Source organism: Lepisosteus platostomus, chromosome 4, assembly GCF_059453375.1.
Source record: "Lepisosteus platostomus isolate fLepPlt1 chromosome 4, fLepPlt1.hap1, whole genome shotgun sequence".
Lineage (NCBI taxonomy): Eukaryota > Metazoa > Chordata > Actinopteri > Semionotiformes > Lepisosteidae > Lepisosteus > Lepisosteus platostomus.
In genome coordinates this window covers 53,739,412-53,754,530 of record NC_142614.1, presented here as the reverse complement: position 1 = coordinate 53,754,530, position 15,119 = coordinate 53,739,412, and the positions used below count along the sequence as shown (strand labels likewise).

The following is a 15,119-nucleotide window of genomic DNA, read 5'->3' as shown; positions in this document are numbered from 1 at the left end:
CGATATGGCAAAATAAAAAAAATGCTGAATAAAGAGAAAGTTTTGAGTCTGTTACTTTGCAAATTTTAGTGACAACATCAGGTTTAATGGCACCTTAATCTTTACTTTAATTTTAAATCCTGTGTGGGTTACTGTAATACACCACAGGGGTGTTGGTTACAGTGCTTTTTCTAAGATTGTGAATCCTCTAGATTGGCATGCATTATCTTATATTTCAGACCTAAAACCTAGATATTCAAGAAGTAAAAAAAATGAAGATAACTTAATTGCAATGTAGCATTTCTTTCAGCAGCAGTGACTTCTGCTGTACATTTGTTGTAATTTTATATCCATTTATCAGTCTCTTCAATCAGCTTTTAGGAATTTTGCCTCCATTCTTCCTTCCAGAACTATTTCAGGTCAGTGACATTTAGTTGCATGTACAACTTGCTTCATGTCTTGCAATAACATTTATAGGGGTTTGAGATCCTGGCTTTGACTTGGCCAAAACCGAATGCAAAAGTTTTTCTTTAACCATTCTGATGTACTTTTTGTGTGTTAAGGATCATTGTCTTGCCCCATAAAGCACTTTCAGCATACTGTAGCTTCAGTTGACGAATGGATGGCAATGACATTCTTCTCCAGAATTGTCTGATACAGCAGAAAATGTATAATCTGTCCATGATGGCAGGCTGCCTGGGTCCTGAGGTAGCAAAGCAGCCCCAAACCATGATACTTCCACCAGCACGGTTGACAGTTGGGATGAGGTTCCTCTGTTGGAAGGCAGTGTTTGGTTTTTGCCACACAGAACATTTCCAAAAAGTTCAACTTCTCACTTATCTGTCCAGAGAACATTCTACAAGTAGTGGTCATTCTGATGTTTTTTGATGAATTTGAGACAAGTAGCAATTTTCTATTTAGAGAGAAATAGTTTCTTCCTGGCTGTCTTCATATGAAAACCATTCCTGTTCATTCTTTTTCTGATGGTTGAGGCATGAACACCGACGTGCTGCGTAAGAGAGGCCTAAAGATCTTTAGATGTTACACTGGGGTTATATGTGACTGTCATGAGATTTTCCGGGTCGCAGTTGGGGAGATCTTGGCACGATGACTGGTCCTGGGTAGACTCACTTTGGTCTTGAGTATTTTCCATTTTCAGACTATCAGACTATCTGTATCACAGTAGATGAGTGCCGCCCCAGCTGTTCAGAAAAGGTTTTTTAACTGCAGACTGAGGAGTGGCAACTACTTTTCTGAGGTCCTGTGAAATCTCTTTTGACTGTAACATGATGTTTCCACTAATCTTATGGTGAGGACCAGACTCGCAAAGTTTATAACAGGACAGAGCTACCAAAACTCAGCCCTTGTTTAGTTGTTATCCAGTTATTTAACCACCAGATTCTAATTGCCCCCTTAATTGTTAGGTGAACTAGGGGTTCACTTAATCTGTATGTGTGAAAAACTAAGTTTTCATTTTTTTTCCACTTCATAAAACACTGCATAAAAAAAAAACATTGTATTGTTAAATATAAACCGTTAAACTATTTTGGTTATTTAAGAAAAGACTCATTGCAATTAAACTGCAGTATCATGGTAAGAAGTTGTAATTTCCAAACATGGAAGTTCACAAGCTATTCCCCAGTAATGTACAATCAAAGTTCAGTCAGTAACTGGCACATGAAATCAGATCAATCACTTAATCTATTTGTCTTCTTTTGAGCCTCAGGAAAATAATTATTTCTAGTGCTGTATAAAATCAGAAGAATTGGTGTATTTGTTTTTAAAAAAGTCCCCAAATATGTCCAAATAAAGAACTGTTCTTTTCATTTAACATGTTTGATGTTCATTTTGTACAATATCCCATTTACAGTATGGCTAAATTAGCCTTTGAAAAAATGTAACAACATAATTGTAAAAAAATCTTTCCTTACAGTGGTATTGTACATTTATAGATCTCTGCCAAACATGGAATTTCACATGCATGCTTGTTTTCTTCAAATTCAACTCATTTTGAGGTTTTCTGAAGTCCCTTTTTTATTTTATTTCAGGAACTCTGTTGGTTACCACCTGATGTTTCTGGATCTAGATTAACAAGAGTCCTTAATAAAATATTTTTTAAAGAATGTTTGAAGTTTGAGAATAAAAGCAACTCAGAACAAATAAAAATACCCAGCAGTCATGGGACTTTTCTGGTTAATTTAGCAAGATGTGTGCGTTTCACATCTGTCCCTCTGCTGTATGTTTTGGAATCTGGAGAAATAAGCCTAAATGTCTCTTTGATGTAAATGACCGTTTCCAAGATTTCCTGAGTTTTGTTGTTTACTTCGTTTGTGGAATCTGTGTAACTCTTCATAAAAAAAATAATTAAAATTCGTAACGATCCTTGGTTTTGTCTTTATGGTTTCAGAATGATTCATTGTTTATAAAAACTGCTATCTATAAAACTATAAAAACTACATCCTTGGACTTTTCACTGAAAATGTCTTTCTATATTGCTTCAAAAGAAAGTATTTAATAGGTACAGCAATTGATGCTCTTGCGTGTTTTAAGTACAAATTGCAGCAGCTACAGCTAGGTGTAACATGTCACAAATCTTAGCTATGGGTTCTAGGTGCAATAGTTATTTTTCAGATATCACATCTGTTACTGCAGCCAGTTTTTCCAGTGCATGACAGATAATCCAATAAAACACTCATTACTATTTGTACTTTTCAGTACAAGTCTTCTGGAAGATGCTTATCTGTTTGTGGTCTGTTAATATGAGCACAGTACTAGTTTCATTTAAACCCAGCAGGTTTTTTTTAATTTATTTTCATGACTCTTAAGGTCATGAATATCTCATTGCAAGATCATACTGTGGCTTTAAAATAATTTGGACCATTATCAGTAATAAGTCACATGTTTTCTTACTGTACAGTATATCATAAGCTAATGTTTACCAGATGCACTCTGCAGTACTTTCTTTTCTTTTGTATCTTCTCTACTCTTTTACTTGCTGTACAAAACATTCAATTCCTATGCGTCTGTGATGCTATGTTCTTATTACATTGGAACTCTGTAGCTACAGATGCCTGTCAGAAGCAGTTAAGGAAACGTCAGTAGTTATAGTTACATCATTGTTTTTCCAAGTTGTATCATAAAGTTTCATAGTTCTACTTGCAGTTGTTCAATAGAATTTGGTAACATTCATGACAGAAATGTCAAAAACTGAATTTCGAAGTAATTTGCATTGTAGGCATCTTCGTCGATTGCTTAATTTGTTGTTGTTTTTCCAGTGAAGATTTTTCTGTATGGGATGCTATATTAACAGCTCAAGCTATTCCACAGAATTTTCTTTATGATGGGACTTCAGTATTAGTATGGTACGAACACTCTAGTGATGTCTATCCACACAATACTACAAATCCATAAGGCCATCTGTTTTTAATACCCTGACCAAATTCTACTAATTTCTCTTTCACTAGTGTTTTTTTTTTACATTTTATAAAAGTTGTTAGTCTTGCAATGAGTGAAAAGGATTGCGGGGGCAAGGAACCTACTGCCTAACCATGTTTTTGAAGGAGGTTCCTTGGGATCCTTTGGAATACTTACTGGATAAGATCCTTGAATTAATAAAATACTAAAAATGAACTAAACTGGAAATGGCCCCTTCTTATTTGTAACCTTTCACCTAGGGCTCTAAGATTTCGGACACCAGTTTAGCTGAAATACTGTTTCTTTTCAGATTCTGTATGGTAGGCATTGGGATGTACTGTACAGTATATGATTAATCTGGTATAATGTGTCTGGCACTAGTTCACACTGATGTTATTTATGGGACTGCTGACATTTTCAAGTTGGTAAAACATTCTGTTAAGACATTATCAGAGGGCATGCATGCATTACAACAAGGATTGCTTTGAATGTAGCTCTTTAGAGATTGAATCTCTTTTTTCAGCTTTGCTTACATCTTTCCAATGTAAACAAAGGACATAAAATCTCAAGTAAAAGCACAAGCAATTAAATTGGATTTGTTTAATTTCAAACTTGCATGTGTGTAACTTCAATAAGTTTAATAAGGCGCTGTCCTTCGGATGAGATGTAAAACCAAGGTCCTGACTCTCTGTGGTCATTAAAAAATTTCTCAAAAAGAGTAGGGGTGTAACCATTGCGTCCAGGCCAAATTTCCCATTGGCACTAACCAATCATTGCCTCCTAATAATCCCCCTCTATGAATTGGCTTCATTACTCTGCTCTCCTCCCCACTGATAGCTGATGTGTGGGGAGCGTTCTGGCGCACTATGGCTGCCGTCGCATCATCCTGATGGATGCTGCACATTGGTGGTGGTGGAGGGGAGTCCCCACTACCTGTAAAGCGGTTTGAGTGGAGGATCCAGAAAAAGCGCTATATAAGTGTAAGCAATTATTATTATTAATAAATTGAAGACCTTTTTAAAAATCTTAATTTAAACTTTCTTGCTAGTATATTGGCAATTAATTTAAACAATTCTACAGTATTTAAAGGGTTTGAAGATGGTTATTATTCCTTACCAATACAAATGTGCAATGATGTGAGCAAGACACTGTGGTCTGATTTGTCAGCAATCCATCTTTGGCCTTGTTCTGGTGAGGATTGTGGTGCCAGCGATCATAGCCAATGATAAATTAATAATTTGCCAAGGCTACTTTTCATTACTATGTAACAGAACTAGACACTCTGAATGACAGCACAGAAGCTTTGAACTGCTTGTATATTTCAGGGAAAATTACCCTTGACAGAGTTAGTCTGTTGATAGATGAGGTAGTTTGCTGTGTTATTAATGTCCCTTTCTCTTATCATGCAGTAGTAGTGACCATGGGCTGTTTTGCTCCCCTTTGTCTATGCATTTTAACCCTAATTTAACAGCATCTTTACCAGAGAACCAAGCTGTTGAGCCTGAGTGGATTCCCATCCGGGGTCATAGTACATAATAAGAAAACTCATTGGAGGCTGACATGAAATGAGATCCGATAGCATTTTTTCAGAGATTGGTAAAATCTGGTTAAATATAAAAGGCCGGATTTTATCTGTGTGGGTGACTGTTATGTTTAGCTCTATCTGCAGTATTAAATGCAAAGGTCATTTTATGTTGTTATGAAGTGGGTAGAACCCAAGCACTAGAGCAGGCTTAATGGAGGAACTGTATAAAGGCTGCCCCTTGCTAAAGTCTGGTGATAATGCTTATTGTTTATTGCGTTGTGTGAATATGACTGTCAAAAAAGAAGGACCTAGGGCTTTGAAATTGAATTACTAGTATGATTGTTTTATAATTGTATCAGAGCAACTTAATATACTTTAGTGGAGAACCTGTGTTCTTTCACTCAATAAAGCCTTTATAGTTGTGTTCAATTCTGCATTACCTGCATTATGTGCATCACATGAACGTCTGAGTAGTTATCTTGTGTATTCTTTTTATTTATTGTTGTTGTCATCCTGTAAAGTGCTTTGAGAAGCCACCTTTAAAGGCACTATATAAAATAAAGTTTATTATTATTATTATTATTATTATTATTATTATTATTATTATTATTATTATTATTATTATATGTGTTCTAGATCTTCTTAAAGGTGAAGAGAGCAGAGATAGAATGAAAACCTACAGACATATTCTGACCCATTCAGATTTTATCTGAGCAATTATTTAATGATGAATTAATGAAATTATTCAAATACAGTTGTAGGATTGTAGATTGTAAATACTTTCTTTAAAGAAATAGAACTAAATTATGCTTGGAAACCCTTCAGAGCCAACTGCAACCCAATATCTGCAATAGGCTGCAGCCATATTAAGGATTGCAGATCTGCTCCATTGGTACCTACAATACTGCTCACTCTCCTACTAATCTTTTCGTATTTGTAGTTTTTTGCTCAAGACCTAATGTAAATCTGGAAGAATATGAAGAATATGAATGTGAAAGAAGCTGTGGCTCTGCTCAGTGAAAAAGGCATGTTTTAGCTCAGTTTGCTCTGACAGGATAGGCTTTGATTTCCTCCAGCAGAGGGCACTGATCTGTTTCTAAGATGAAGAGACTGTTTAATGCAGTGGTTCTCACTGTTGGTCCTGGAACACCAGTGTGAATGCTGTTTTTTTCCCCTCACTCATCAGTGCTAGGTAGTAGCTCTTATTGTAGTCTGCTTGCTGGTTTAGACTTTTTTCTGCACTCAGTCCTTGGTTTCAGACATCACTTAGTTACAACTTCAGCGCATGCAAATTTATGCAGTTTGTCCTCAACTTGATGATTACAAAGTTTTCTCAGATATTTTTGACTAAACAGCTCTTAATAGGTGACCATTGATGGTGAACAGATACAAGTATGCATGACGCAGTATCAGAAAAATTCCCTTAGTAAATTAGTAAGTGTATTTTGATTCTAGTGAGCACTAGAATAAGGCTTTGTCACACATAGTTTTATTTGTTAAGGGGACAAACGGGAGAACAGGGATGTTCTTAAACAGAATGGCAAATAAGGCAGTATTCATGTGTTAATGAAACAAAAACATTTACCAGTGTCTTTGCACCAAGTATTTACAAACTGTAACTAAGCAAAGGTCCTGAGATGAACGAAAATTATTTTGTGATGTATTAGACATGCTGATCAAGTTAAATTTGGGTCATAGGCAATTTTTATAGGTTTGTGATCTTTATGAATGAAACAATATTCAAAATTATGGTGATCTCAATTGCTGTGCACTTTCATGCTTTATTTCATGGTTGGGAAAATTTGGATTTCATTATGAAAAATTATTTTTATAGAGTGTCATCTTTGTCTCTGATCAGAGTCACTGCTACTTATTCACAAAGTACTCAGAGCATAGGTAACATCAGTTGGAGGAGATCTATGGCTGTCACTGACAATACCATGAACATAACTGAACTGGTGAAGTGGTTATTTGGTTGTATTTAATGCCTTTGGCTACTGTTCTTCAATTTCATTAGCTTGCTGGTCTCCTTTGCTCCACTTGGTAAATGTACTGTGACATCCTAGCACTTAGTATGCAAGTGATTATGAGTGGCTAAGGTTAGTAGTTAATAGTTGTGATGTACAAGGGAACCCCTCTCATCTCCACCTAGACAAACCAATCAAGAGATCTTTAAAATGATATAAATACAAGTGGCATGATATAATGAAGTTGTGTTCCTTAAAGCACTTGGGTACAGTGGAGCATAATGTCATCACCTGTCTGTTACTGCCTCCTTCAGATATAACCTTGTCTGCTCCCTTGAATAGTTTTGCTGTGATCAATAAGCAGTTTTCTGTGGCCTTTCACTGCTGTCAGTTGTCATTGAGTGATGTAAATTCATGTCAGAAACTAGCTTGACAGCTTTCCCTGCCCCCCTTTAAAAAAATCACTAAAACTGGTATGTATGACTACTGAGATGATGTTTTAAAAGCTTGTGTTACTGATTAAATGGGAACGGTGGTGTTGCTAGTTATTGGCGAAAAATAAAAATTGAAAAAAGTGTTTAAAACTTCTACAGTATACTGTATCTTGGTACTATTAGGATTGAAGAGAAGTCAAGTACTGTAGCTATAAGAGCTTCACGGTTATTAGTTCTATTATTTTACAGGATTATGCTTGGCATGAAACCCAGAATACCATGATCTCAAGATGTAGGAAAACAGTGAATTTAATCCTTAGGCATTCCTTAAAGTCTAAAGGTAAATTCAGAATTATAAAAAAAATGTTCTAATTTCCTTTTTTTGTCTTCACTTCTGTTGCCTATCTGAGAATTTCACTAATTCCTTAGAAACTCAGTGTTGTACACTTAATCATATATGATATGATTTTTATATATTTTCATTAATTAAAATAATAAACTTACATTTTATTCTGAAGACGTTAGAACTCCTTCTAAAAACACAGCAGTCTATTCTAATCCAAACAATGTACCAGTTGGTACACTCTAGTTAAATGAAAATTGGAAAGTAAACATGCAGTTTAATGAAACGTCTACTAATGTTTCTGTTTTTCAAGAAGGAGCTTGGCCCACAAAAAAACCCTGATCGAGAGGCTTTTGAATGTGCAAAACGTTTCCCTTTCTTAGTAGAAGCCATTTGTTATTACTGTATGTATATAATCAAGTGCCTGGCACTTCTCTGGTTCTTTTCAGTTTTTGAAGGGTCTTGTCACCTTCTGCATAAATTGCTTTTGAATCCCGTTTGAGATCAATGCTAAATTTCAATCTGAGCGATTATAACAGTTGTGCATTTCAGATCACTATGTAGTCCTTTACTGCTGCAAAAGTAAGGAGGGGTTTTCTCCCTACGCCAATTACCATTGTCAGTGGATGGGTCTTGAGGGACTGAGAACTGTCAGGCACTAAGCACATTTGTCTCTCCCTTCCCCTAAGAAATGCCTCTCAGTATTAAGCACTTTGTTGCCCCTCATGTTCATGAGTCACTGTCATTGTTCTTTTAAATTAAATCCTTTCTGGCCACCGCACATAGTTGTTTTCAGGTGAAGATTTGATATTTGTCTGTTATTGTCCAACGAAGATAGGTCTACTGTGGGGCAAATTGTTAGGTGTAGCAAGTGTATAGGTATAGGTTTTTGTGGAATGTGGATGGGATAGTGTGGATTTGCTGTTTGCAGTTACCTTTTAATTCCAAATATTAGTGATATAAACACCACATTATTAATACGAGAGGACGGTAAAAAAAGTATTAGTTATGTTCTTTTTGGTTTATTCTTCCTTAAGAAAAAATGTATTGATCTGCATCAATAGTTTTTTCTTCATAATATTCTTTCGTTGCCTGCCTCCCCCCACAAAGCCTGTGCAGTGAATGTTCTGAGCATTTGTTTAAAAGACTGACAGTGCAATATCCCTTCAGTTGCTACTATACGACAAAGATGCTGATACCATGTTTTCAACCTTGCTGGTGCAATTCTGTCTGTACATTATGCGGAATAGATAAATGAATATGAACTTTAACAGAATTGTGTATCCGAAGTTTCTGATATGTGTCATTATAGGGAAACATACTGTATGAATACAGTAAGAAACTGTGTAGATAGCAGGGAGATCAGACACAAAGTGATGAGTAACAGATTAACCCCAGAAGTCATTTCTTCCAAAGAACTAAACATAACAGGGGTGTTTGATCCTTTCTTTTAGTGTGTCCCACAGCAACTTCTTACTGCTTATTAAGATTTCAAAGATACAAACCAGTAGCTCAGTAATTGCTTTCTTGAATCTGCCTTTAATAATTACACTTAGGAAAGCTGTGTTGAAAATTAGAAAGGCAGAGACTAATGGAAAACTAGATTTTTCACTGAATTAGAAAGCAAGACAATCTATATATTGACAACATTTCAAGTTGAAAGAGATCGGGAAAAGTGTTTTGGACTGTCCATGAGAGGAAGGCAAACACTGGCCTGATGCACAGTGGCATCTTCACCTATGGATCCAGAAACGCAATAGAAGACTTCATACAGAAGACGCCTTTGGAAAGATAGGTGCGCATCTCGCATGTCCCTGAGACCTTTGGAGGTGTGCTGCGAACAGGGAGATGAAAAGCAGCTGAAAATGATGATTTGTGTTAATGAAGAGGAAATTGCTCAAAGAATGAAAAAATGCATTCGGGCTTTGTTTTAAACTTGTGGCATCTGTTTCTACACAAAAAAGCTACTTTGAGAACATGCATCATAGCTTTTAAATATTGATTTTGCTTTTTAATTCAGAATTTTTTTGGCCCTTCTCAGGTGATGTTGTCTGTGGAAGATTCTTCTAATCCTGTACGACTTCTATTTTATAATGGGTCTTCACTTAATATGTTGTTTAAAATCTGTGTTTAATTCAAATTCAGCATTACTGAAGTGTTTCAAGTTTGAATCCTTGTAGTTTGTAAAAAAAAACATGCTTTGATTTCTGTTACTACTTTGGTACTTAGTGCATGTATCATCAAAATTATTATAGGTTGAAGGTTACCATCAAGGAGCAGAGGAGAATTTTTTGTATGAAGTTTTGAGATGTACAGCGCGCATCTTTGTTATACATACTGTAAAGTATGAGGATGAAAGAGGTGGTGAGAATTTGAATGTTGCTCTCCCAGTATTTAACATATGCATCAATTTGTCTCTATTCACGCTGTTGTATTTCTTGGCATAAAAAAATGTTTTTTTTCCGTTTGGCTGTTACCTTATTTCATATTCTGCGTTTTCTGGCAACCATTCTTGATGAGAATTTTGTTGAATGAGTTTTTTTATTGTATTTTATTTTTTGAAGAATCCCATTTGGAAAATTACCAGATAGGATGTTAATGAAAACATAATTTCAACCATGTTTATACGCACCTATCTAATTTATGAATTAGTTGATGGATGTGACTGTAATGTGAAACTTTTGTATCCCACATTTTTGTTGAGTTGAACAGTAATGTCTGTGATGCTTGTCTCTACAGAAGGCATGAAAACACATCATGCAAGAAAGTCTGTTACGCAGATTTCCAATATCTTTGATTCCATAATGCTTTATGTGTAATACTCTGTGTTTTGTGCGAAATGGGCTAGGCTGGTGCTTGGTTATGTAATTCTAAAAGATTACAGGCCCTTTTTCAAAGGTTGTTAAAACTTCTATGGTTAAAAAAGCATTAGTTACATAATACTTTATGTAACAATACGATGTCTAGTATAGAGTGAAACACATACTGTAGTCTAGAATCAAACCCATGGACTGTGAGGCAGTAGCAATGACTTGCATGATGCCGGGGAACCCTGAAATCGGATTTATAACCATAACTTTTAAAGCATTTAAATGGGACCTGAATTAAATTTCACATTGCTTTATTTGATGAATTTCAGTGTTTTACAAACACGCACATATAACATTACAATATTGTGCTTTTGTCTTGGGATTAATTGTATCAATCTGGTAAAATCAATAGCAATGATTTTAAAGCGAGTTCCAATGAAGTGTGTCTCAAGTTTGTTTTTTCTAGTCACAACAGATCAAAAGATTGAAGTAGATTACTGAGGCGGATTCTGAAAACAGGAAATGAAATCTGGGATTTTGCAATTCATCTTTTGTAAAATATCTTTCTTTTCTGAAAGAGTAAGACCCTTTTGTTCAATATTTATACTCTTTTTGTTCACTTTTTAATTTCTTAAATGGTATTGTTTTTTGCTATAGTGCCAAATGCAACAGAGCAGTGCATACAGTATTTAAAATAGTGCAATGCCCTGACAATGAAGGTAAATGTGATCGCAAATTTAATTAGATTTATCACACTGTATCTTTATGTAGTCTTTAGACCTCTAGTCAACAGTTTGATAATTGCAATGCCCTGTATTGTTGGTCTGTATAACAAAAGCATTTGTTTTAGTATTTAAATATTAAACATACAAAATATTCATTATTATTCAATGTATGGTCAACATATTTTCTCACATTTGAAAATGTTGAATAAAACAGTTGAGACCTGTGACCTCTTATTGTGAGGAAATTATTTCCTATTTTTACAAAAAAAAAGTGGTGCATACTTTTGCAAGTCAACATCTTTTGTTGAAACTGGTGTTCATCTGTTGAAGCAAAGGTACAAATTACCTGATTATGATGTATCATGTATCTGAGAAAGACTCTTTGTTCGAGGGAAAAAATCAATACGAAACCTCTTGGAACAGCTCTTTTTCCTTTTTAAACGTCCAGGTAGGAAGGGTCTGGAAATGCTGATTCTACATTTAGAACGACAATGATTCATACCGTAGTGCTGTCCAGTTAGGTCTCTAACTTATACCTGAGGGTCTTTTGCTGACATTTCATCTGCAACTTTAGGAAAGGTTAGGGGATCTGGTTGCTGGATATAGAATGGAAACAAGGGAGAACCCTTAATATTTTATTTTTAGATGAACTGGATGTTAGTAGGGCCTTCTGTACAGTAGCTGTGTGGCGCACCGTAGTTGCTTTGCATGTAGTTAGTAAGATTTGTTGAAAGATTTTGGAATGTTACTGTATGTTGTCTTACTTTTATTGACAGCAGCAAAAATCAAAAGAGGAATAGAGAAGACTAGCATGAAAATATATAAGTTTTGGCTTGCCTAGAATACTCACATTTGGAAGCCACACAATTTTTTTTCTGTGAAATGTGAGGTGTTAATAGACACCATTTATTCCACCTCTCTTTTACATAGTGGCACAGAGACAAAAACGTGCTCTACTGGGCACGTTGTCAAAATACCCTGGACCAACAAGATTCTGAAAATTTAATTTGCCATGAAAGCTAACAAATAGTGTCACTCTTGGACAGATGCATCATAGAGGATCTTTATACTGCCTACCTACTGTATTTTGACTTGAGTATTAATTTGTTCAGCAAATGTTTTTTTTTTTCTCTCAAGGACCACACAGTGTCTTATAGCCCATATGAACAACACGAGGAGGTGGTTTGGCACTTAATAGACCAAAAAGTAAACCATTTTTAAACAATCTGTGCTACGTACTGTATATGCATGATGTTATCATACTATAGAAGAGGTTTGAGAATATTTTGTTTAAAGTGTCCAAGACTCATTCATCTGTTGTATTCTTGGCTACTTGGTTTAGTTGAGCATGAGGAGATGTGTCCAGGCCTCAATTCACAATTAGCTTAGTGCTGCAGAGATTGGGTGAGCTTGTGCCAACAGGGGTTTCATGAGCTTGTTGAACAGAAGCAACATTAGTGACTAGCCAGGCATCTCTGAGCTCCTAGTGTTACAGGAAAGAGCTACATTACTCCTCCATCTGATGCTAACTTATTGTGGGATAAACTGTGTGTAAAGTGACAGATGGCTCTGACAGTTCAATTGTTGGAGGAAGGTGTGCATGTCTTCATTCCTTCCTTTTGGCACAAGGGTCATAGTGGAAATGCATAGTTGTTAACTGGGGAGTCCAAGGTAGGGAGAGAAGAAGGTGAGGAAGTGTATTAACAGAAGACATGTTTACAAATTCAAGAACAAACTAATAAATGACTAGGCCCTATTAGCTTTGTTATAAACATCTAGCTATCAGACTAAACCTGTAAAAACCTGAAAATGGTCACTTTCTCTTGTGATGTCAGGATAGAAAAAATACTTTTCTAATGCTGTTGAGACCTTACTAGACAAGTAGCTTTTGTTACTCAAAGAGTTCCCTTTACTTTTAAGTTACTATTATAATACTTTAAAGTAAGTCATACTGAGTAGATGTGTATTGACCATAAATCTTTTATAATTGATTAAAATGGCATTTAGGAACATCCTTCAGGATCTTTACAATAAGACACTGTAATTGTGTAATTTGTGCTATTCTGCCTTCTAAGCAGAAAGAACACTTTGCCTAACATTGACTTTGTGTTTTTCCAAACCACTTTATTGATAATGATTGCTGTGTAGAGCTGACAGAATCTCTCTCCCCACAATGTACAGTCTTCTCTATAGGGATTGATAAAATGGCAGCATGACATGTTTTTTCAATTGTCAAACTACAGAATAAATTTAATGCTTGGGTGCTCTGATAGAGCATGTTACTTTCTCTGATTTAGTATGCTACCTATTAAGTATTTGGCTTCTCTTTTTTGTCTTGAGGCAACAGAGGTTTAGCCTTGAAGCAGTGAATTCATAAAAAAACATTGTATAATGTGTAGAGTATTTTCCAGGGCACATTGCCAAGAAAAGTAACTTATAATGCATGTCACATCAATACAAATTATTCAGATTTAAGAGTACAAGAGTGATTTAAACATTTTAGTTAAAGTTTGTATGTTTAATAATATTCCATATTTTCCTTAGTTTTGAAACATTTTATAAAGTTTGCAAATCAAAATGATAAGATTAATGATAGCTAATCTTCCAAATCCTCAGATTTAAGGTAAAAATATTTAAACAAGGCATGTACAGCATTTGATTGTTTTAAAAACCTGTCTAACTCCAGGCAACATATTTAGAAATATTATTGGCAAGAGAAATGTATTTACTAACATACTTTTCATTAGACCAAAAAATAAAATAAAGGTAATGATTTTTTCACCAAGAAAGTAATTGGAGATTTTATTGAAATAATCTTCAACTAATGGTCACAAATTGAAATCAGCAGATGGGTTAATGTTGTTGCAAACTGACATTAGCACTGATTACTTTAATTGCATCTAATAGCCAGATTAATTTTTGATTTTATACTGCATTTTGACATGATTACATTTTGCATTTGTTTGTTATTTTATGTCCATTATTTAATGTAGAAGTTTGGCTACTTTTAACTTTTTTTTGCATTACTTTTTTTCCGTTAGGAAGCTCCTAAATTATGTTGAACTAGTCTGCCACACACCTTTAAATGCAGATTGATGCAGCCTGTGTTGTTACTAATTTCAGTATGTTTATCAAAAGCCGGCGTCACACTACAGGACTCGACACGACTTCTAGACGGAGAGCGTGTCAAATTTAATTAATGCAGTTGCTGAATCTCGCTGCCTTTTCTGTCCTAGAGGGTGTCAAATTATATGACTAGGAATCGCAGGGGGCGACTAATTACATGATTCCCTCACGACTTTTCATCACGGTTCCAAATCTTGTATTACGAAAGTACCACAAGGTCGCCTCATTTTGGCAGCCAATCAACGTGGAGCACAAGAGGACCACCCCACGAAAGTAAACAACATGGGAACAAGCACGTAAACATCTTGAAAAATGTTACACGTGCATTGTTTTCCCACAAATAACCATCTTCAAAAATATCATTCTTCTTTATAAATATAGAACAAATTACAAAAATAAAACAGTAAAAAATATAGAACACCTTTAAAACAAATATTGTAAACAAATTAGTATTGCGCTGCAACATGTAATATAATGGGCGCATTATCTCACAAGTACACATCTGGCTCACTGCCCACCCCTCCGACTTGCGACTCGCTATGAGAAAATCAAACCAGTTTGATTCAAACTGAGTCGCTGGGGGTGTCACACTACACAGGTGATGGTAACGGGCGTGCGCTGTGACTCTCTACAACTCGTTGAGATTTTCTTACGATTATGTAAATGAAGGCTATGACTGAAAATCCTAGGAAAAGTCGTGTAGTGTGATGCTGGCATAAGATATAAATGTAGTTTTCATATCCAAGCCACATTGACTCTTCAGGCCAGAGCTTATCCTAGTTTCTCTGATATTAAG

General features: G+C 35.4%; 1 protein-coding gene and 1 long non-coding RNA gene across 4 annotated transcripts in view; one reads left to right on the top strand and one right to left on the bottom strand.

Moving 5' to 3' along the window:
• Window positions 1–15,119, bottom strand: part of LOC148673430 (uncharacterized) — a 399,373-nt gene that overhangs the window by 193,942 nt on the left and 190,312 nt on the right. The gene's annotated exons all lie outside the window — the stretch shown is intronic.
• Window positions 1–15,119, top strand: part of snx24 (sorting nexin 24) — a 46,114-nt gene that overhangs the window by 9,907 nt on the left and 21,088 nt on the right. Inside the window, exon 1 of one of the 3 annotated variants that reach the window (XM_088629869.1) lies at window positions 10,941–11,051. The exons of the other annotated variants lie outside the window; for them this stretch is intronic. Within the exon in view, the coding sequence (XP_088485995.1) occupies window positions 10,995–11,051 (57 nt within the window). The 5' untranslated portion in view covers window positions 10,941–10,994. Of the gene's footprint in view, window positions 1–10,940; window positions 11,052–15,119 lie in introns of those variants that run through there. 3 annotated transcript variants of the gene reach the window in all.